Source organism: Limanda limanda, chromosome 17 (genome assembly GCF_963576545.1).
Source record: "Limanda limanda chromosome 17, fLimLim1.1, whole genome shotgun sequence".
Lineage (NCBI taxonomy): Eukaryota > Metazoa > Chordata > Actinopteri > Pleuronectiformes > Pleuronectidae > Limanda > Limanda limanda.
Genome location: NC_083652.1, coordinates 15,243,982 through 15,266,952, shown reverse-complemented (window position 1 = coordinate 15,266,952; position 22,971 = coordinate 15,243,982). Strand labels below are relative to the sequence as shown.

Sequence of the window (22,971 nt, the reverse complement as noted above, 5' to 3'; positions counted from 1 at the left end):
GTACAAGAGTGTGTAGCATCATGTAATTTAACACACTTATGGTCCTCCTCCCACCTTTTCATCCATATCTCCATTCTTCTCTTCTTGATTATTGCTTTTAACCCCTCGTGAGCAGGTATCCCAAAATAAAGTAGTAGTGAGAGTGATGGGATGAGAGTGGGTGTGTGATGAGTAAAGATGGGTGCCTGACTCTGGCAGATTCAGCACAAACAAAAGACATTTTATTTATTGTAAAACACATTTATTGAGATCTACATCTGCTGGATGGGGAAACACAGGAGGGGAAATAAAAGCACCTGGTGATTCTTACAGAGGAGTTAAATCTTTGTCCCTGAACCTGTTGACAGTTTATTCACCGAGCAGAGACAAGTTTGTTCTTTTCTGTCTATTCTGTGGCCTGCAGCGACACATGTGGTGTAGTTTTCTGTCGGTCCACTGGGTGTCAATAGCATCTAAGCACTGATCTTGGCATAGAGTCCACAATAAATAGTGACTGAATTAGAATGAAAAAGCGGGAGAGCGACAGTCACAAGCAGATTCCCTCACATTTGACATTCTTTAATAAACCTGTGTCCCATCTGACAAAAATAATCCGTTGCCAAGAGGAAAACTGTCGACCAACACGTCTCCATCATAAAACAACACGAGACTCGATCAATAGATAATCAATACTTCATTCAGCAATAGAAATAATTCAACTGCAACATAAGTTTAAAAAAAAAGAATCCCCTTGAATGTCATTTTGACTTCCACAAGTTGTGTGATTATGTGTCAGTATGGCCTTGTAGTGATTGTTATAGATCTTCATTTATCTACATTGACACACTCAACACACCACAGTAAAAATATCACAACCATAACACACAACATTTCCAATTCTAAATCGTTATAGTAGCTCTAACAAATCAACGTCTTAAGACAGATTGCTGTTGTATCTGTTGAATTATCAGCAACAGCGAACGCACAGAATTCAGGTTCAAGTTGTGGGTTTATTCATAATTTAGATCGGTTATGAAATCAAATCAAAGCTAACTAGATGCAAACTTTACAAAATCTACGATAAACTGTTTTTCACAAAAAAAATGTTCAGCCTATGGAACAACAGCAACTTACTTCTCAGTATAAGTTAAAGAGGGGATTTGCATGCAAACAGGAAGCTGACGATTTAGTTTAACACTTTTAAGATGTCACGAGAAAAGCCATGAACAACAATGAAAATCATGATCTCGGCCTCCAAGATGTTGTTTGGATCGATTTCAAGTATCATCTTGAGATGGCAGAGTAAATCCTTCACTTCCGTGTCCCTTCCCTGAATTTTTGTTTTTTTTTGGTGAGCTGGTATGTTGCCAGGCTCCGTGGTCCAGAGTTCGTCCAACAGGAACTTTCAACAACCCGGTGCACTACTGACCCTTTGTGTTTGTTTGTCTGTTTCCTAGATATCATTCTGGTCCTATAGCAGCTACACGGTTATTGCCGTGGGATCCAACGTTATCTCTGAACTGCAAAAATACCGAAGCAAGAAATAATAATGAGAACAGCGTCCATATTGATGCTGGAGATGTTTTAAGCAATGGACCGAAAACAAACAGTAGATTGGTCAGAGAGGGAAAGCGTTGTTACTTCATACGTCCTCTGTCACATGCTAAAAATCAAACAGTGGTTTTAAACAATAAATAGTGTTTGTCTCTTTTCAAGTGGAGCTGTGAAACAAAAGGCACGATAATAACAAATAGACGTTCAAGTTTGCACGTTTTCTATTTTGTCATTTTTAAATCCCAAATATCACAGCAACATCATCGGCTCCTCTGTCACCAATAAAATACAAGTCAGTAACATGAGATTACAAACAAAGGGTTAAAATCCTACCTCCACTACTGCGTCACTACACTCGAGAATACACACATACGCAGACTACAGTTCAGTCTCAGAAATAGGTTTTTGGCAATTGCCTGAACTAAACATACACAGCAAAAACATATTATGTACAAAATAAAGCTTATATATAGCTTCACATAGAGAAACAAAGCATGGACCCTTTGGAAAGTCCAGGGGTTGTGTCCCTGTGAGGAAACATCCCCATTTTCCTTCTTCTTCAATCTATATGGTCATTATCAGACATTTCAAACATAGAATGATGTGAGAGGGAACCAGGGGACAACAGGGGAGACAAATCACGGTGATGGAACAGAGCTCATCTCGTGTGTAATGGCTGAAGGGGAAAGAGGGAAGTCAAGGTATGTTCTCACTGGAGTGGGACTGGGGCCGCAATTTCCTGCCCGAACCCGACTGAGCCCGAGAGAAGACTAACTGACAGTCTTTCGGTTTTTATGACCGAACCCGACCAAAGCACGATGTTTTCCCCGATTACAGGTACGTGGAGTGTAAAGAATTAACTAGAAATCTAGAAACAGGTCTAATTCTGATCCAAATCTCAGCGGGGGTATATTTACCTTGTGTGTTGACATGTAAGTGAGTGACTGCATTTGCATGCAGCAGATTTGACCTTGGCTTAATGCAAATTAACGTATCAAGTCTTGTGAACCCGGCATGAACAAGTCAGTTAACTCTTTCAGACCAGACATTAAAAATCAATGTGAATATGTCTTGATTTCAACGTTTTAGAGGCACATGTTGTGGGGGCTGTCGTGCATGAAGACACACGAACAAAGACAGAAGGTTTGTCGACTGTTGGACAAACTTCTGAGGCACTTGTTTGGAGATATAGTGCATCAGAGAGGAGGAGGGTGTGTGACTATTCGGGGATTTGAGTGGGTGAAGTGGACAGAAGTACATCTGGCTCTGAACCTGAGACTTTACAGTAAATTCAAATGGATCTGACATTTCTGGCACACTTCCTTATCTCCAATGCTATAAGAAAATCTACAGGTTAGACAGAGAGCGTGTGAAGGTACGTTTGTTGAGGAGATGTATTTGTCTTTTAAGTATTTGTGTCCAAGTGTTCATATTTCTACGTTTGAATATTGTCGAGACGCTGCTTGCAGGCCCGTCTTATTTGCGCTTCCTTAGCACCAGGTACATGAGGCCGCTCATGAAGGTCATGGGGAAGCTGACCCAGGCCAGGATGTAAGAGGAGCCGTAGGAGCCGTTCTGAAGACTTGGCACGTGGAAGCTCTTTTTCTGAGCCGTGTAGATGGACGCGGCGATCATCACACATAGAGCTGAGAGAAGGAGGGTGGAGGAGGAAGAGAACAGATGTTTCACTTCACAGTTCAGTGAATTTTATTCAAACTCTGACACATTCATGTACTTGTCTCTGGTTGAGGCACAATGAAGGAATAGTTTGACATTTATAATATATTGAAACTGGTACTGGGTACGACTCTTAGGTCCTACTTCCCTTTTCCCCTGATCTCTTATGTGTGGTTTGTACCCTTATTCATCAAGGCTTGTCTTTATAGCACCTTTCAGACATAGACTTCAGAGAATGTCTGCCCAACTCACTGAAAAGTAAAATATGTTTGTGTCACTCACAGGCCAGGAGTTGGATAACAGCTGTGAAGATGAATCTCTCGCCCTGTTGGATCCTGAAGAGCTGAAGGATGAAGACGAAGAAGCTGACGCAACATAAAATGGTGGCCAGGATCATGGTGGCCTGGACGGCCTGCAGGTAGGCTGAGGAGAAGGAGGAGAAACGGTGAAACACATACAAACACACAGACACACAAACAGTCTTCATGGAGCTGTGCTCTGTCTTTACCTGCATCAGTCGTGTGGCTGTTCTCCACGGGGAAGCAGGTGGAGTTGCAGGAGTACCACAGGTCAGTGTAGATGGCTTCTCGTCCAGCTGGCGACACCACCCACCACGCCTTCAACAAGTAAAACATTTTGATATGATGAAAACGTCCCGTGTAGTCTGTGCACTTATATCACTCCTGGTTTCTACTCACATTGTGAATGGTTGCGACAAAGACCAGGACGGCTGCCGCTAGGTGGAAGAGGATAATGAAGGCTAAGATGATCAACATGGCGGCTCCTTCTGCGAACTTGTCTGCTGCTGCTTCCTGCCCGTTGGTCAGGCCAGTTAAACGTCTGGCTGCGTCAGTTGTGTGTGTGACCTCTGTGTGTTTACGCAGGTAGTGCGACAGTCAGGGGTGAACTGAGGTCTCGAGCATGAACGGAGTCTGTTGGAAGAAAGACACAATATAATATTCAATAGTACACACGAAACACAAAATGCAGATTTTACATTTCTATGGAAATATTTCTGAAGTGAAATGTGGTTGTATGCCTCCACCAACAGGTGTAGTTTCAGTCTACATACATTTGTTTACAGGTTCAGATGAGGTCACCGTGACCTTTGACCCCTGCATTCTGATCGATTCATCTTTGAGCCCAAGTGACTACTGGTCAAACTTTAAAGAAATTCCCGGGAGGCAGAGATATCGTGTTCAAACGGCCAAACTCCGTTATGTGAGGCCACCGTGACCTTTGACCTTTGCCCTTTGACTACCCAAATGTAATCAGTTAACCACTTGGTCTCTGTGAACATTTGTGCCAATTTTGAACGTATTCTCTCAAGGCGTTCTTACGATAGCATGTTCACAAGGTAAAAAAAAGGGGGTTTTAAGGTCACTTTCTCAAGAGCATGAGGTCACCGTGACCTTTACATTTGACCTTTACCCACCAATATCTAATCAGTTCATCCTTGGGTCCAACTGCATGTTTGTACCAGATTTTTTTGTAAAATTCAAAATCAAGGAATATTATAAAAACGAAAAGGTAATAATCTAAGTAGACTTCACAGCAACTGTAACATCTACAAGCAGTTAACAAAATGCACAACAGTTCCAAACAACTGTGAAAACTGCAGGTTTAATGAAACAGAAATATCTGTGGCCTCAAATTACAGAAACTGCTCCTGAGATATGAGACAAAATGTGTACATTGTGTTCCATGTACAACAAACCGTGTGTGTGTGTCTGTGTGTGTGTGTGTGTGTGTGTGTGTGTGTGTATATGCACAGTCCCAGTATGTGGGAGTGTGCTGTTTATTCTGCAGTGATTTAAGGCTTTAATCCTGACTGTGACTTGTTGATAGTACCAACGGCTGAAGCGTTTACACCTTCAGCTCAGCACTGTGTGCTCTGCTAGGATGAACTGAGATATAAGAGCAGAGCAACATTACCAAGGATCCCTGGTGCCCCGGGGGGGAAATAATAGAACATTCAAACTAAGACAGTTCATCATGGAGACGTTTTAACTGCTAAAGAGACATTTAAGACGAGTGCGGTGGTTCAGATACCAGCTTGTCATTTTGTTTTGAGCAACGTGACCTGAGCAAGAAAACAAACTAAACTTAAAACTCAATGTCCAGACTGTTGAAAGTCATAACAGCATGAGAGGCGACCATCTGTTGAAACCTTCTCTGACTTTGTCACAAGGGAAAATCGTTATTAAATAGCAAACACATGAATAAACCCATGTGGTTCATTTTTTTATGAGGGAAATAGTTTTGCTCATCTTGTTAAACGCTTCGTCAGCATCGTCCCGTTCAACATTCGTAACAGTTACAAACAATAACACGAGACCAGCTTCTGAATCTGTCATTTCTCTGCAACAAGGACTTTAACAGAACTGTTTTACAACTTAATGACAGCTCAGCTATGAAACCACATTCCTGATACCCCCAAACTACTGTCTGCTCACTGTTTACCCTAAACACATCAAACAGTCTCATGGGGATAATGCACATAAAACTACACGTGTGCACACATACGATTTTGATTGCTGGAACCAGCAAAAAATACCACCAACGCTTCTGAGAGTAAACAGGCAGAGACACAGAAATGTTTCAAAGCACATGTGAGTGCACACACACACACGCATGCATGCATACACACACACACACACACACACACACACACACACACACGCATGCACACACACACATGCACATGCAAATGCGGAGCCAGAGGAATTAGCCCTCTCTGCCAAAATGGAGTCACAGTAAAAACAGCCTCTCTCCGCCGACAGGAAGCAGGCCCCAGTTTTTGTGAGGGAGCATGTGGCTGGGGGGTGCGCCAGAGGATAAGCCCTCCCTGTCTGAGTCTGGGGACGGGGGGGGCGGCATCGAGAGCAGTGGTGTATAAAGTACTTGAAAGCCATACTTGAGTAAAAGTACAGATATCTTACTTGAAAGTGACTCCGGTTAAAGTAAAAGTCACCCGTCAGAAAATGACTTGAGTAAAAGTCTTAGAGTTGCTCATTTTAAATGTACTTAAGTATCAAAAGTATCTGGTGTTGAAATGTACTTAAGTATCAAAAGTACAAGTACAAGTACCAAAATTAAAAATGCCAAGTGCTTTTTATAGTAGGCCTATACAGACACAAAACAACCCAAAATTGTTCAGTTCAGGATTTATTTCAACTGACTGAAAAATTATAACAACACTATATATATATATATAATGTAGAATTTTACAAATTTTGAACCCGAGATGCTGGGGTTAAAATAGTATTGGAAAAGTGCATCTGAACTTCTAGAGACAACAAAGAATCATCACAACAGAATAAACAAGTGCCTCTTGATTCTACCTAAAAACACTAATAGACCAAATTAACCTTTTGTGTCTATTAGCTGTATTGTGTAACTGCCTGGATGTTTACCTGCCTGTATACCTGCCCGCCAGCTTGTCCACTCATCTACATGTAAGCCTGTTTATTTATCATTAGACTATCTTCACTGAATGGGCCTGTGTTTGTGTTTGCATTTGTTTCCAGCAGGGTGACAATACACCTGTAGGGTATCTTGCCTGAAGGGACGACAAAGTGAAGACACAACCCTGCTTGAAGTTGTACACATTAGCCAGTTTGTACAATACATATATAAAGACTCAACAGCTTCTAAGTTGTGTTAAGTCAGCACAAAGGGCGACTAAGGATTGGAATTGGCAATATATAGATATATAATATCTTTGCAAAAATTATATTGGCATTATAGTGAGTGGAAAACTGGGCCTGATTACCCAGGGTTCCATTTGGCGAGGTCCATTAAAAAACCTGAATTGTGTGCGTGAATATGCAGTAGTCCACGACACAGTGTTTGTTTTTGGTTGTGTTGGCTGAAAGTTGTTTTTGCGTTTGCTTATATAATTGGTTGTGTTGTTTGTTTTTCCTTCACGACTTGTTTTAAATCTGTTTGTTTTGTTTTCGTGGACGTGTAAGACTAAGTAGACACGGCCAACCAATGATAGTCTATTTGCCAACAGTTTTTGTATAAACCAACTACTTCCAATATTTTCTTTAAGAAAAGTTAACCACTTGCTGCTTCGAGCTATGTATTTATGTGCAGATGTTGACACGAAGCAGGAAAGGGAAAAACGAATGTGAATCTAAAAAGGAATACCTTCAAAAAATTATGTAAAGTCACCTAATAAAAGCCCTCAAAAAGCCAATTAATTTGCCTGAATAATAATCCTTACAATTTCAATAGGGCCTCACGTCTGTCAGTGCCTGTCAGTGCTCGGGCCCTAATAATAAAGACTGCAGGAGCGAGAGAGCGAGAGAGAGAGAGGTGCACGTTGCGCCAACCTCCGCTGCTCAAGTAACGAGCCAGTTTTGAGAATGTAAGGAGTAGAAAGTACAGATATTTGTGCTCAAATGTAGCGAGTAAAAGTTAAAAGTCGTCAGGATAATAAATACTCAAATAAAGTACAGATATGTGAAAAATCTACTTAAGTACAGTAACAAAGTATTTCTACTTTGTTACTTCCCACCACTGATCGAGAGTTAGCTACACACTTTGATTCATCAGACACGGCCTTCAGGGTTTGGACGGGAAGGTAAACAGCAACAGATTTGTAAAAAACCAAATGTTCATATTCATAACGGTACGAGAATAAAGCACAAGAACCTCACATGTAAACCCGCATTTGAAATATGTGTTCTACATTAAGAGCGTGCAGCAAAGCCAAACTATAGACAACATATACATTAGATGGTTCTTATAATGAAGTAGTTGCGTACTTCATATGCTATAACATGACACGTGTGTTGTAGCAGTTTCCTTAACTACCATGCAAAAAATATTCAATGACAAAATTTGTTATTATTATTTACAGGATATATACCTCGGCCATGATGTTTGCTTGTTTGTTTGTTTGTAAGCAGATTACACAAAAACATGAAACTTGGTGGGGGGGATGTGATATATGTTTGGGAAGAAACTATTAAATCCATGATTTGTTTTCAATTTCTTTAACATTGCAAGATTAGGGTTTTTTCCCCCCGAGGAATAATTCATGGATCTTGGTTTTGCACGTTCAGATGACTGATGTTCTGCTGCAGCCTGATTGAATTTCAGGGGACTGTCTGTTTGGCCCTGGTGGAGGTATGTGCTCCACTGAGTGCCGTTCTACTTATTGTATATTATAAGAGGTCTGGCTCTTGCAGCCTTAGGCCTCGATGAGTTCCCAGAAATTCAGCCGGTTATAATACAGTAAATCATCTTCCCTGTGTCTCTGTGGCGGCCAATCAGACTTCAGCTTTGACCTTGTATAACGACGGTGGAGGAGAGAGAGAGAGAGAGAGAGAGAGAGAGAGAGAGAGGGTGGAGGAGCGAGGGAGGAAGGAGACTGAGAGTAAAGGAAGGAAACCTCATTGGAGGGAAACGTAGGGTAGAGAGAAACAAAAAAACATGAGTGAAAATGCACACACACACACACACACACACACACACACACACACACACACACAAACACACACATATACATAGCAAGAATGCTAAACCGCAAATATATAGCCCACAAGAAATGAGAGACTCTGAGACGCAGCTCACACGACTGAAGTTAACGTAAACGATGTCGACTTTGAACATAAAAGCCTGACGACTATTTACAGTTGGTGTAAAATTACATGAATTCATTGTGCGCATGTTTGTGTTGTAAAAAGATTCATTACCTTGTTTAAACCCTACTTCATACATGTGGGTAATTGTCCAAAAACTGCAACCATATGCTTTTTTTCATGTGACAAAAACAATTTGAGTCTCCAAGGAGTCAAAATGACACTCATCGAATCGGAAGTTGATCTGATCACAGCTTTAGGAGGAATTTGTTTAAATACACAACTTGTAAAGCGGCTAAAATGGCCACAAAATCCCCAAAAGGCCGACTTCCTGTTGATCTCTTTATCTCTCTCTTGCTGTCAACACTGTCTTCAGCGAACAGAGAAACCCGGAGACACATTAACCTACATGTGAAGCCCCAGGATCCCCGGGGATCCTTTGGAACGGTGTTACCTTACAGAGGATTCAGTCAACGCTGGGACTAAAGTGTGAAAACACTGACACTCACCTCTGACACCGGCAACAGCTGCAGACACACACACACACAGACACACACACACACACATTCACACACACAAGTATGCTCATACATGCCGTATACATAAGCCCGCGCTGGTCTGGTATTCATAACATTGATGTTTCACAGATCTTCATGTCTATTACCATCACAGGTGACACATGTCAACACAAAGGGATGTTTCCCTCAGCTGTGGTGACACGTCTCTTCAAAACAAGTCCTAATCCTGCTGGATTCACCATTCATCACTCATTCTAATCACTAATAAAATGTAGAGGACAAATCTGTTAGTTTGATTAGTTAAAGTGGGAGAGACAAGAAAAAAGTATAGCTATTATTTTTCACTGTACAGAAAATGTGTTTGGATACACAGAGGGTTTATATCTGGTTTCAGGGGTTTTAACATTCATGAATCCCAGTCACCAGAAAAAAAAAATAACCAGGGAAAGTTTTTTACTTTGGCAGCAAAAAGGAAACAACACGACAAAACTGTTTCATCCAACATGACAGCACACGTCACTGCTGGGATCAGTATCCTGTGTGTTGTTGTATTTGTGTTTGACTTAAAAAGTGTGTCTCCTGAATACCAATAGAAAATAGGGAGAAATAAAAAGTGCTCTGAAGTTTGACAAAGTGTCAGACTTCAGCCTCGTCCACTGACACATACACACACACACACACACACACACACACACACACACACACACAACAGGCAGAAACGCTGCCATTCCTCTTCTCCACTCAGCCTTATAATAGGAGGATGGGGGACTCTGTTAGCGTGTGTGTGTGTGTGTGTGTGTGTGTGTGTGTGTGTGTGTGTGTGTGTGTGTGTGTGTGTGTGTGTGTGTGTGTGTGTGTGTGTGTGTGTGTGTGTGTGTGTGTGTGTGTGTGTGTGTGTGTGCTGACTGTCGGATTCCCTCGCCCGGTGGAAAATGCTGACTTTTAACATCCTTTTTTTTAAAACTCTTTTCATAAAACACAAAGCCACAGACTTAACTGGGCCTCTGCATCTCATCCCCCCATCTCTTTCTGTGTCCCACTCTCTGTTTCTCTGTTTGTCTGTTTCTTTCTCTCTCTCTCTCTCTCTCTCTCTCTCTCTCTCTCTCTCTCCGTCCTTGGTCTATGTGGAAAAACTGACTCCAGAGGAGCGAAGGCGAGAAGACTTCCACAGAGGAGGTCGCACAGTTCAGACTGCAATGCAACAGTTCCACTGATCCTCAACTTTCACTTTGAAAAATTATGTTCATATAAAAAAACTTCTCTATAAAGAACCAAAATAAAAGCTACAATTTGAAGTAGCAGCTCGTAAAAGTGCCCAATCTGTCCCTTTTAAAGGTTTTACACTAGTAGTTTAAAGGTTTTATCCAGAGTTGACGATTCAATATATATTCATGAAAACTGATGACGCCTGTGAGTTTTGGTCCAAAAAGCTTCAATGTCCACGATCAAGCGAACCCTCATCCCCATCTTTTCTGTTGGTTTTCCCAGGATTGGCCTTTACAGTATCGCAGCTGCAATTATGGTGTTTGCAAATGTGTGTGTACACAATACCAGTAGCCAAGCTTCGGTTTATTTTTAGAGCAAACACAAAAGGCACATCTTCCCTGGAATGAAGCCAGTGACTAAACAAACCTTTGTTTAAGAAGAACACACAGAAAAAAACTAAAACCATCCGAGCGTCGATCTGACTTGGCGAAGTCGCGCAGAGGAAATGCAGAGTTATAAATATATTATATTCGACCACATTGTCCAATGAAAGAGCTCAAATCTTCTATGTTATGGACTTTAGTTATTTTATAAACAGGAAGTAGCGGCCTACACACTCGCTGATGCACAGTGTGTTGGTGGCTGTGAGGCTGTGGGGAGTTTATCTTTAATACAGTAACTTCTTGGAACATCTCATCTTTTCAGGTTCAGCAGAAATAAATATTGATCTCTTTCTTCATCTTCTCAGGGTTTTTTATTACAGAGGACATTTCTTCTATTTCTTTTCATCTTTGCTTTTCGGATTTAGCTGTATAATGACTCATCATATTTTTATTTTTATTTTATTATGGTTATCATGCTTCAATTTGCACAATTGGTTAATACTATTTTTATTTTACAGACAGAGTTTAAAGGTCATGTAACTCTAATTCCACAAACCTCATACCTCAACATTTGCTAAATCTTTTACCACAACCCATAAATCTATGAGCTCACCAGCTTTGTCCGTATGAGGTTATAAAACAATGGCTGCCTTGAAGGATGAAATATTTGAGCTATGTTGGGTTTAATTGAATACCAGGAGAAATGTGGAGAGTCCACAGAGCAGAGTCTAAACCAGTGCTTCTCAAAGTGGGTCATAGTAATAGTTTCTATTAAAATGGTCTGTGTAAATCAGTCTCTTCACTCAGGACACAATGAGCCGTACCTGCTGCTGCTCATCCAGGTTTATTAACCACTTAGCCAGAGAAATGTCTGAGTCAGGCCACATTGTCCTGTACTGCTGAGCCCAAACTATCTGGAGAAAATATGATGGTAGTTAAATCGAGTTCAGGCGTCTTCGGGTGCGGGCGAACAAATGCAAGCCAAAGTCAGCCGAGTTAAAATGACTTCTGATTAGCAACCAGAATGAGACTATTCATCAATCCTGGAAATCAGGAAAACAGTAAAACAGAAGGATGAAGACGAGGAAATTGAGATGAAGAATCAGACTTGTTCCCTGACCTGAGTAACTTCACACTGATGCCTGAGCTCCAATTTCAGGAATAACATGTATTTGAAACTGTAAACACGAGTGCTACTGTTCACCAACATCACAAAGATCAAATTATAACCCAGAGTGTAGAATATTTCTTTAGAGTAAAGTCTCTAAAACTTAAACGATAATTCAGGTGTAATCCTATTTAATATGATGAAAGAACAGCTTGCTCTCAGCCTGACCTCTAAGAGATATGATAAATAGCTGCTCTGATGCTGAAAACCTGTCTAGGTCTATTTTTTTTTTTTTTTCAAAGAAAAGAGATCAGGAATTGTGAAGGGCCTAAATAAAGACTCTGACAGAATCAATAATGGCAGCAGTGTCATAAAATCCACTCTTTGGACTTGTACATTTAAATGTCTTGAATAAAAACAAGTTTGTGTGTGTGTGTGTGTGTGTGTCTGTGTGTTTATTAAATGCCTTGATCAGGACCCTTGACAGTGCACGTGGATGTGTCACACTCATCACAACTGTTTTCCTGCTGGGTTTGAAGGCTTCCCTCCGACACAGGAATTCTTTCATGTTGGATACTAACATGGGTTATGTGTGTGTGTCTGTGTGTGTGTGCGTGTTTCACACACATTCCTAATGTGACAGCGCTGACTAATGTTTCCCACAGGGCAGAAGGAGAAGAGGGTGAACACCTGCTACAGAGGTGAAGAAGTTCCCGTTCCCTTCACTTCTTCTGACAGCCACTTGTCACGTTTTCATCTGTCAGGAGCTTCCCACACTAACCACCACACAACTAATCCTGCTCCTATTGAATATCACACACCTCTCCCCTCCTGCTGCATTTGCTAGAACTGAAAAAATACTTTCAAATTAGCACTGGCGCTCTCGGGCCTCCTGTCACATCTCATCAGAGCAGTGAGAGCGAGGGAGCAATGAAAGCAGAACGACAGCACTGCACAAATACTTCAGCAGCTTTGTTACTTGTTGCCTGAGTCTGCTGAGACTCAGACGCATCACGTTTACTTCCTCAGGGCGAGTAACCTGCTGTCAGCTGCACAGACCTTTTCCTGTCAGTATATGAATGGACAACAGTGTCCATCAGCTTCTAGAGTTTAAACTTTAAACTAATTCATCGATCGGTTCATTCACTCAGCTGTTCATCCATTCCTCAGCTGCCTGTGTGGTTGCTTAACACTTTACATATTATGTCTGTGGAGCTCATAAATCTAATTTAAAAGCTTTGTTAAAGTTTTGTCGAAGTTGAGGGGTTTCTCTTGGTGGTTGTCAGGGGCGCTGCAAGAGGGAAGGCAAAACAGGCAATTTGCTGAGGCCCCAAGCTGAGAGAGAGGGGGGGGGGGGGTCGGCCCCCGAGAATGGCTGGTTATTTAAGTCCACAGCAACGAGAATTTCTTGAGAACCCCAATAAATTCTATGTTTGGCTTTGTAGAGGGGACACGATGACCCCTTAAAGACCAGAATTTCTAAAAATGTGTATGATTTGCATGGGCTGGTGGTGGTGGTGGGGGGGGGGGTTTGAACTTGAAATGTACGACTTTACCATTATTTATGTGTGTGCACTTTATCGGTTTAATTTTATGATGAAATAAGTGGCTCGGTTTGATGTAGGGCCCCCCCCCATGGGCTCCTCTCCTGGGCCACCAGAGACCTTAGGAACGCTCCTGGTGGTTGCAAATACAAGTGTGAAAGAGAGAGAGAGATCATTGAGGTGTCATGGTGCTTCATCAGGACATCCCTCTGGTGCTGTGCATACAAGTGTCATAGAGAGACAGAGTCGGACAGACAGAGCCCTGTCTGCAGCCTGCAGCCCAGTCTCAGGAACCACAAGGGGGCGCCACACAGACGGGAGACTGCAGCCTCAATCCACCGCCTCATCAAAACTCAATCACTAATTCAGAAATGGAACAAAGGTGACCGACAGTGTAGAGCAAAGAAGAAAACTTAAATGAGACAAGAAACAATTTGAACGGATGATGATCTGATTCTGTTAAGTCACACTCATCCTATAATCCCACAGGGAAATAACTCCAAAAGTAAAACAGACACCAGCTTTATGAAGCAAAAGAAGCTGCAGGGAAAGTGAAATAAACTAATTTAATGTATAACAGCAACAAGAATAAGCAAAGGAAAGGAAACACACAGGATCTAGTGTGAGCATATGGGCAGGTTTACAGATGCAAAGCAGCTCAACTGACACTGCAGTGGAAAGTCTAATAAGAAACACAGCAACACGGAAACCTGCACTGAGCTTCTGATGAAAAATAGAAAATATAACCATTTGACGCACAAAACCTCCATTCAGTGTACAGATAAATGCAACACACACACGCACGACCGCACACACACACACACACACACACACACACACACACACACACACACACTGGTGACTGACAACGCCCCTTTCATTTCCACAGTCCAAAAGTTGGAGCAAGAAGCTGAGAGAGAGTTATGATCTGTGTAAAAATACCCACAGGGGAAAACAGCACCAGCTCCTGTAAACCACTCTGTGACGTGATTATATTATTATCAAATAAAATAAACACATGCTGACTTTTAAATATGTCCTGGCCCTGCTGGAATTCAAATTATCTAAATATTTGGAATATTTGAAGCCGCACATCAGTAAATAAGGAGAGAAAACTCCGCTTGAAGTCGATATAAGAGTGTAAGTTATATCAAAAATGTATTTTACAGAGTCTCTGTATTTGAATGGTGCATGAATATCTCCCATAAGGTCCGTGCAGCATTCAAACAGTATGCAAACTGTAAATACTGCGTGTACTCACCAGGAGGAGGAAGCTGCGTCCAGATGTGACCGTGGATTCAGGCAATTGTGAATAAAATTGAAGTTGTAGAATTAAAAGTGTTTTTTTACCTCCAAACGTGACGAAGCAGCAGCTGGAGAACTTGTCACCGGTGGAGCCAAAATAAAAAGTTGGATGCGCACGTTCCCGGCTCCCCCCTCTGTCGTGAGCGCGCCTGGGAGGGCTCGAGGGCTGGAGCTGGGTGTGGTTATGGGATTTAATATACTGGGAAGAGTGTGTGTGTGCGTGTGTGTGTGTGTGTGTGTGTGTGTGTGTGTGTGTGTGTGTGTGTGTGTGTGTGTGTGTGTGTGTGTGTGTGTGTGTGTGTGTGTGTGTGTGTGTGTGTGTGTGTGTGTGTCTAGGCTTAAGTTTAGGTTCAAGTTTAGGTTTAGATTTAGGTTTAGGTTAGAATAAGTTTTCAGGAAATCAATGTAAGTCAATATATGTCATCTGGAGACCTGACTGTGTGTGTGTGTGTGTGTGTGTGTGTGTGTGTGTGTGTGTGTTTGTGTGTGCGTGTGTGTGTTTGTTTGTGTGTGTGTGTGTGTGTGTGTGTGTGTGTGTGTGTGTGTGTGTGTGTGTGTGTGTGTCTGTGCAAAGGTGACACATGACAGTTTAAAGCTCCACGGGAAAAGTGGCTATTAAAAAAAGGTCATTACAGTCAGAGAGGAGTTATTTTTTGTTAGTTTCCTTCCAAGGCAGACGGGCTGAAGAAGGAGAAAGGAAAACAGACGACAGGGGTCAGACGGAGTGGGAGACAAAAGGGAAATTAAAGAGATAAAAGGGGATGAGGAGGCGAGCAGAGGGAGGCATGAAGAATGGAACACAGGCTGGACGTGGGGACGGGAGGAGAGGAGCGATGGATGGAAGTCTGGAGGAGAGAGAAGTGCTGAGGGGAAAAAGAGAAGTGAATATTAGCAGGCTTGAACTTATTTTAGTTGGCACAGTGACTTTCCTGTATTTGTACAACCCTTGACTCTTTAAACAGCATTTCACCTCCCAGTCAATGAGACATGTCAGTTGTTTCATTTCACATACTCCTGCACCGCTTGGATGTCATTCATTGAAATTCATGAAAAGCGCAATGAAGGAAGATGCTGCTCTTCCATCTCCCTGCTTCTCTGCCCCCTGTCCTCCACAGCTGCTGCTCTAAACTGTGTTTATGGCAGAAAGATTACAAGAGTGCTCCAGACAGAGGGGGAAACAAATATATGTTGAGATTTTGAGAATAAATTGGAATTTAGCAATAATAAAACGTCATAAAATTACAAAAGTTAAGACAAGAGTAAACAATAAAAAACTAGAACTAATACAGAAAAAGTACTGATAGAGAAAACCCATAATATTATCATGATATTATTCTCGAAATCTCTTTTTCCTTTTAAAATTGGCCGAGCTACCTCTCACTACAAATGTTTTAATAAATCATCAAAATGTTCTTAATTACTATTCATTTAACTTGTGTGTTCGTCTAAGTGAGAACAGGCAGTGTCAATAAAACATTAGATCTATAGATGGAGATCCGGCTGCAAATTGATAAATGGTGCTTATAGGCGGATGGTTTCCCCTCACAGGGTGACATCATTTCACATATGAATTTCCTATTGAGGGTATAACAAGCCTTTGTTTATACAATGCCACACCCAACTCTAAAGGCAAATCAGCTCCGAGGCTGAGTCGACAAATTATCTCCCATCTCCCAGCAGGGCTTGCCAGTTGCAAATAATTTGACAACTGTACAATCAACACTACAACAATAAGGAAACATGCTGTGAGTTTAGGCTGTGACCCGAGTGCTCTTTGTCCCTTGTGCTCGACAGTCCAAGGCTTCCGCTGGTGACTGCATGAGATTCTTTTGTGTGGTCATATGGAAATGGTTAGTTACAACTGGCATGAGGTAATGAAGAGGGCATTGTCAGAGCTCGTGCAACACACAACTCTTTGCATTTGTCGTGGCAGCCACAACACGGGACTTCGGCTGATGGGGAGCCTGAAGGGTTTGGCTGAAAAGACCGAAAAGAGTGTTTGATATCTTCTCTCGTAAATAAATGGCAGAGCTTGACACTGGCCTTGACGTCCAGTTTGTGTGTAATTTTTTAATTTGAGATTTCAAAAATCCACCTTTTTTTTCTCAACAAATCTATTGCAGCTCATAAAGCAGAAAGCAGGAGGGAAGGTTATTGGGATTCTTTCCAAGATGCTTGTGTTGCTGTGTATGAATTGCAGGTATCCATGGTAAAAAATTATCGTATGACCACAAACTGCTGTTTGCACAAGTTCATGTTTGTGCACATGCTGAGTGGACAGAGGAATCACGTAATATATGCGTACTCAGACATTTTGAGTCCAGCAGGCGGGACAGGAATGGATGGAATTTCGTACGTTGAGCTGATGATTTCAATGATGTAATTAAGATGGATTCTCTGTCTCTCTTTTGCTCGGCTTGTTTCCCATCATTCGTTTTCTGTCTCAACATCTACAGGTTTTATCTATAGGTTTTATTTCCTGCAGCCAGTGAGTAGAAAGTTTGTGTTTTCTCTCTAGGGGACGTGTGATATTAGTCTTTTTGAAGAAAGCACCACATAACAAAACGTATCCTGTGTGTGTTTTATTTTGCGTGTCTCCCGTGTGTTGTTCATTTCAACATCGCATTGCTGCACATAACAACACACACACGTACGGCCCACAGCCTGTGCCTGTTTAAACACAAATCAATCCCACCATCCTTAGCTCCTGCTGCCACTTCTCGCCCCAAATGCTCTTTCATGCACATAGGAGAGGTGGGAACAGGTTTAACCTCTCTGCAAGGTGTCAAGCTTCAGGTGTCGCGCTCACAGGTGAACACACAGCAAACACTAGACCCACTCACACAAATACACAATAACTATCCTGCCCTTCACTGTCAACACATATCAGTTACCTGCTATTGTTGTGGACCTATAGATGGAAACCACAAGGTGTACAGTAACCCTTTGTTAAGGAGGACAGTGTATTTTGTCACCTGGGGTCATCATGGTGTTATTCTATATATGTTTCACGTATAGAAGACGATTCACTGTCTTTATTTCACTGGAGTTTCCAAAGTTTTAAAACAAATTAAACAGACGTGAGCCGGCTGCGCTGCCTCTTTCATCTGCAGTGGTTCCTCCAGTGTTTGTAGCGCATGGACAACAGCCAGAAACACACACACACACGACAACACACACACACACACAGATCTACAGACAGGAAGCACCCCCCACCTCCCCTGTTCCTGTTTCTCACAGCGTGAATGTGTGTCCGCTCGAGGCCTCCGACCGAGGCCAATCGGCAGGAGGCAGATTGAACAGCACAGGGAAAAACAAAACCAGGCGAAGACATGAGATAGAGCGAAGTGGTGAACAGGAGCGTTATTACCAGACAATTACACGGGGAGAGATAGTGAGAAAGATGTGATTATGGAACAATGCTGGCGGTGAAAATGTTTTCTTCACCACTATCCTCCCGGCCTTCCTCTCCTCTGCTCGTGTTGGGACCTTTTATTAAGGTTTTCTACTATAACTGTGAGAAATTCACATATTAAATCAAATTCAAATCATTTTAAATGCCATTATCAAAACCTTTTTTGATCAACACAAGCATGCAGGATGCAAGAAATACAGAGGGACTGTTGTGGCAACATGGTTTGTATGTCAAAACTTGCAGAGGGTCATCGATACTACACTTTCCTCGTCACCTGACAACTCACAATATTTGCGTCCACTTCCAGTTTTGGTGGTTAGATGAAAAGAGGAACAATGTCCCTGAGGGAGTTTAGGGAGGATCCTGTGTCAGATCCAAAAAGAAAGTTGACTCTACGGTTGTCTTGTTTAACTGGAAGTGAGTTGACTGAAAGTTACGTGTTTGCATCAACAGCCAGAGGCAGGGGCACACGAGGAGAGAGAGAGAGAGAGAGAGAGCAAAGAGAAGGAAGCTCAACACTTTTGCTTCCAACAGTCTTTCTCTACCTCAATGTGTGTTTGTGTGTGTGTGTGAGTGTATAGATACAACATCACACACACAAACGCAAGCTACTTTCCATTGCATTTGCATTCCCATATTTTCATTCATTTGCTTAAACATGTGGCCAAAGCAGGAAATGTTGCAGGCCTGGGAGATTTAATGGGCACGACAATATAAGGGGTTAGTCCTTTTCCAACGAACACACACATATACACAAGGAGGGCAGAGGCACCCAAACCCCACGAGTCAACAAGGAAATGACTACTGGCACAAGAAGGAGACTGATAAGAAGGCCGCCATAAAGGATCTATAGTGAACGCAGTGAGCACTTTCATTTCGAGCTGATGAACACACAAACACAGGTGAACCCAGATAAAACACACACAGATCCAGAAGTGTGTGCATACATTGTATTGTTATTGTGATCAGTATATTCTTATTGTTACTGTTTTAAAGTTTATGAAAACCTTTGTACATTTAGCTTCAGATGAAATTACTTCTGTTGCCTTAAATAATCATTTACAGCAAAAAATGAATTTGTCCGTTATCGATTCGAACCTGAGATGCTCCTACACAGATAATGTTTTAGCCCCACAAATACCAGCTCCTGTTTGTGATCATGTTTATTAATAGTCACTCCACAGCAGATATTGCATGTTGCATTTCTATGGCAGGAAATGAGGCGCAGGTCTTCAGTGTTTAAATCCACAAGTACGTGTGCACGAGATGCAGAGTAAAACATTTCCATCTCACACTGCGTGACCAGGAATAGGCAGCAAGCCCAGATCATCTTCCTTCCTTTACATAAACATAATAGTGAGAAAACACACACACACACACACACAAGATATTTTCATTGTCGTCACAACTGCCCCCAACTGTTGAGTTCGGACACAGACACAGACACAGACACACACACACACACACACGCACACACACACACACACACACACACAGATAACAATAGTTATTCTGGGGTGATTCTGTTCAGGCAGCGAGTCACAACAGCTGAGAGGTCTCATCAGCCAACACATAACCTCTCCCCTCTCATGACCCCTGACCTCTCCAGATTGTGTGTGTGTCTGTATGTGTGTGTGTGTGTGTGTTTGTGTGTGTGTGTGTGTGTGTGTGTGTGTGTGTGTGTGTGTGTGTGTGTGTTTGTGTGTGTGTGTGTGTGTGTGTGTCTGTGTGTGTGTGTGTCTGTTTGTGTGCTTCCCTGCACTTGAGAGTATAATGGGTTGTCGCTCATCACAGGACCAAGTAGGGGTCTTATCCCCACACCCTCAACCATCTCATGTTCACACACACAAACTGCCCCCCACTATAACACAACATCAAAGTTGATGCTTCTCGAAAACACCACTCACGATTTGCTGATATCTGGTTGTCTTGTCTGCACCAGATGGTTTGGACTTAACTGGGAACATTTAGGGTGAACCAGTAAGAGACAGAAAGGGACAGTGTTAGAAATAAAGAAAATGTTCACTTGCTGTGTATCACAATGAGTGATGTTTTAAATTAATTAGCTAATTGTATTCTCTGGGGTATTTGTAATTTCACAGAAAGGGAGCAGCGACAGATCATACTTTTCCTGAGAGAGGGACTCGAGGAGAGGGACTCTGAGTGAAGTACGGGATGTTTGTGCAGCAACAGAATATCATAGAACCGACAATCAGTGGTGAGCAGCGTTTTGAGGGGAAGCAAAATGTGAAATAAAGAAATAATTCTCTCAAAATGAAAGAACACGCTCTGGAATAAAGATAAGAAAGAAACTCCTTAAAGGGAAAGGGCTGCTTAATTAGTCAGTAGGCGAGATGTGGGCTGGTGAAATGGAGGCTGGGTAACGGAGGCACAAAGATAGAGTTGATGGCTTAGATTCCTTTGGCTGTCGCCTGACCAGAATAACTGCATGAAGCGTCTGAAATTCCTTTTCCACTTGCGCGTGTGTTTGTGTGTGTGTGTGTGTGTGTGTGAGTGTGTGTGTGTGTGTGTGTGTGTGTGTGTGTGTGTGTGTGTGTGTGTGTGTGTGTGTGGGTGTGAGAGTGTGTGTGTGTGTGTGTGCGTGTAACTATGATGAAATATAAATTGTCATTAATCAGTGCCTAATTAACTTTTAGCAAACCTAAAAATGCATTAAAGTCCTTTACAACACCGAGTCTGAAATTTGTGTATTTTATTTTCATCTTCTTCTTCTTGTATTATTGGCACCGCTGCCTCCGATCGTGTTTTTACGTTGCAGACTCTGTGATGTCTGAGGCTAATTCCCCCTGGAATCTGTTTCGTAACAGCTGAACGACAAACAAACCAAACCAATCGTGTTGTTGCCCTGAAGCAACTGAACCCATTCACCTGCATTGTGGAAATCTAACCTGTAAAAGAATTACACTGACTCATACAAGTCCACAAATGTTTGATTCAGATCTGACTGGTGATTCTGGGCATTTCTACATTATATAGTTTTTTCATTGAGCATTGAAAAGACAGAGTTGTGTTTCTCTACCGGTCGTCCGCGGTCAAGTGATGAGACTTTGCTATGATCTAGTTTGATGATTAATACGGATTGCATGTGTTATCATCCAGACACAGGGAGAGTCCACACTCACACACACACACACAAGCATGAATAAAAGTCCATGCATGGACAAATTGTGCATTTATGATGGTGAGCAAGGATTCTGCATGGCCCGTGTTTATGCTTGTGTGTAACTTTGCATTTTTGTGAGGTGTGGACAAAACAAACATTCCTGTTTCTCTGGGGCTGAACTGCTCGTCTTCTCTTTTAAATTAACACAAGTGCTGAAGAGTCTCAGTCTCTACAAACTGGTTTGCAGGCCGATAGGTTGCTGTTAAAAAAAATTAAAGGGTTAAATCCGTCTCTGAGGGGATGACCCGACGTGACAAGCAACAGCTGAGAATTTCCTAATGGAGGGAGGAAAGGGGGGGGGGGGTCTGAGACGGTGGGTGATGAAGAATAACGAGGGAGGAACCAGAACCGATAACAGAAGAACAATTTGTGAGATGCTGTCACTCTGTCTCTAACTTCGAGGCCTTTCAGTAAGACCAAGAATAAATGTTCATATTTGCCCTTTCAGATTGACACCACGTGATTTGATGCCTCTGTCAGAATGAAGAGATGATTTGTTAGTTGCAATCTCATAATGCGATGCTCAAGGTTCAGGGTTAGGGAGAGAAAAGGGAAAGGGAGGCCATGGCGTCATGGTAACAGCAGTTGAGGAACAATTGTTGTCACGGCTACAAGAGTCGCTCCCTGGAGAACTTTTGCTGCAACAACTAATGTTTTAAGAGAATTTTATGATGGAATTTCTCCACATGCCTGAGTGACAGGTGGTGAACCAAGCCTGTATATCTGACAGGAGTTTTACTGAGGCCAAGTACTGACTTTAAAACACGTGGGCATTTGTTTCACCACATTTCTGAAATGCTACAGCGGCTTACATATTTTCTCTGTTTTAATATCATTACGTCTTCTCCTTATGATCCCTTAATGAGAGGCAGAGAGGAGAGTAAACGCTTTATGGAATCTAATGAAATCCAAATTGTTTCCTACTGTTCATCATATTTTCACATGCAGCTCATTAGCAGCAGATCGCACGCATCGTTTTTCCATGACTGACTTAACTCCCCCCTCTTCCTTTTTCAGTTGTGTGACTGAATCTCTGAGCTGCCACACGACAACACACACACACACACACACAAAACCCCTTCTGTTAATCCTTATAGAAAAAGTGTGAGTTAATGCTGGTGTGTATGTGTGTGTGTGTCATTGTTCCCAGTGTGATGATTGCGTGTGCAGCCAAGGCTTAAGTTTTGTGCTGAGTAACTATGTGACCAAAATTTGACCTGAGTGCATTAATATGTGTGTGTGTGTGTGTGTGTGTGTGTGTGTGTGTGTGTGTGTGTGTGTGTGTGTGTGTGTGTGTGTGTGTGTGTGTGTGTGTGTTTGTGTGTGTGTGTGTGTGTGTGTGTGTGTGTTTGTGTGTGTGTGTGTGTGTGTGTGTCTGTGTTTGGGGGTGTAGACCACTTGCTGAATGGACAGGATGTGTCTGACTTCATGTTGGGCTATCTAGTCAACTGAACGCTCTGTGTGTGTGTGTGTGTGTGTGTGTGTGTGTGTGTGTGTGTGTGTA

General features: G+C 42.2%; 1 protein-coding gene across 1 annotated transcript; it reads right to left on the bottom strand.

Annotated features, from left to right (window-relative positions):
- Positions 1 to 244: 244 nt before the first annotated feature.
- On the bottom strand, positions 245 to 14,880 carry emp2 (epithelial membrane protein 2). The gene is made up of 5 exons (XM_061090081.1): positions 14,825 to 14,880; positions 3,909 to 4,142; positions 3,719 to 3,827; positions 3,493 to 3,633; positions 245 to 3,179 (listed from the first exon to the last, which is right to left on the bottom strand). Exons 2-5 carry the CDS (start codon positions 3,984 to 3,986, stop codon positions 3,010 to 3,012), a joined length of 498 nt encoding a protein of 165 aa, XP_060946064.1. The 5' UTR covers positions 3,987 to 4,142; positions 14,825 to 14,880; the 3' UTR covers positions 245 to 3,009.
- Between the last annotated feature and the right edge of the window lie 8,091 nt (positions 14,881 to 22,971).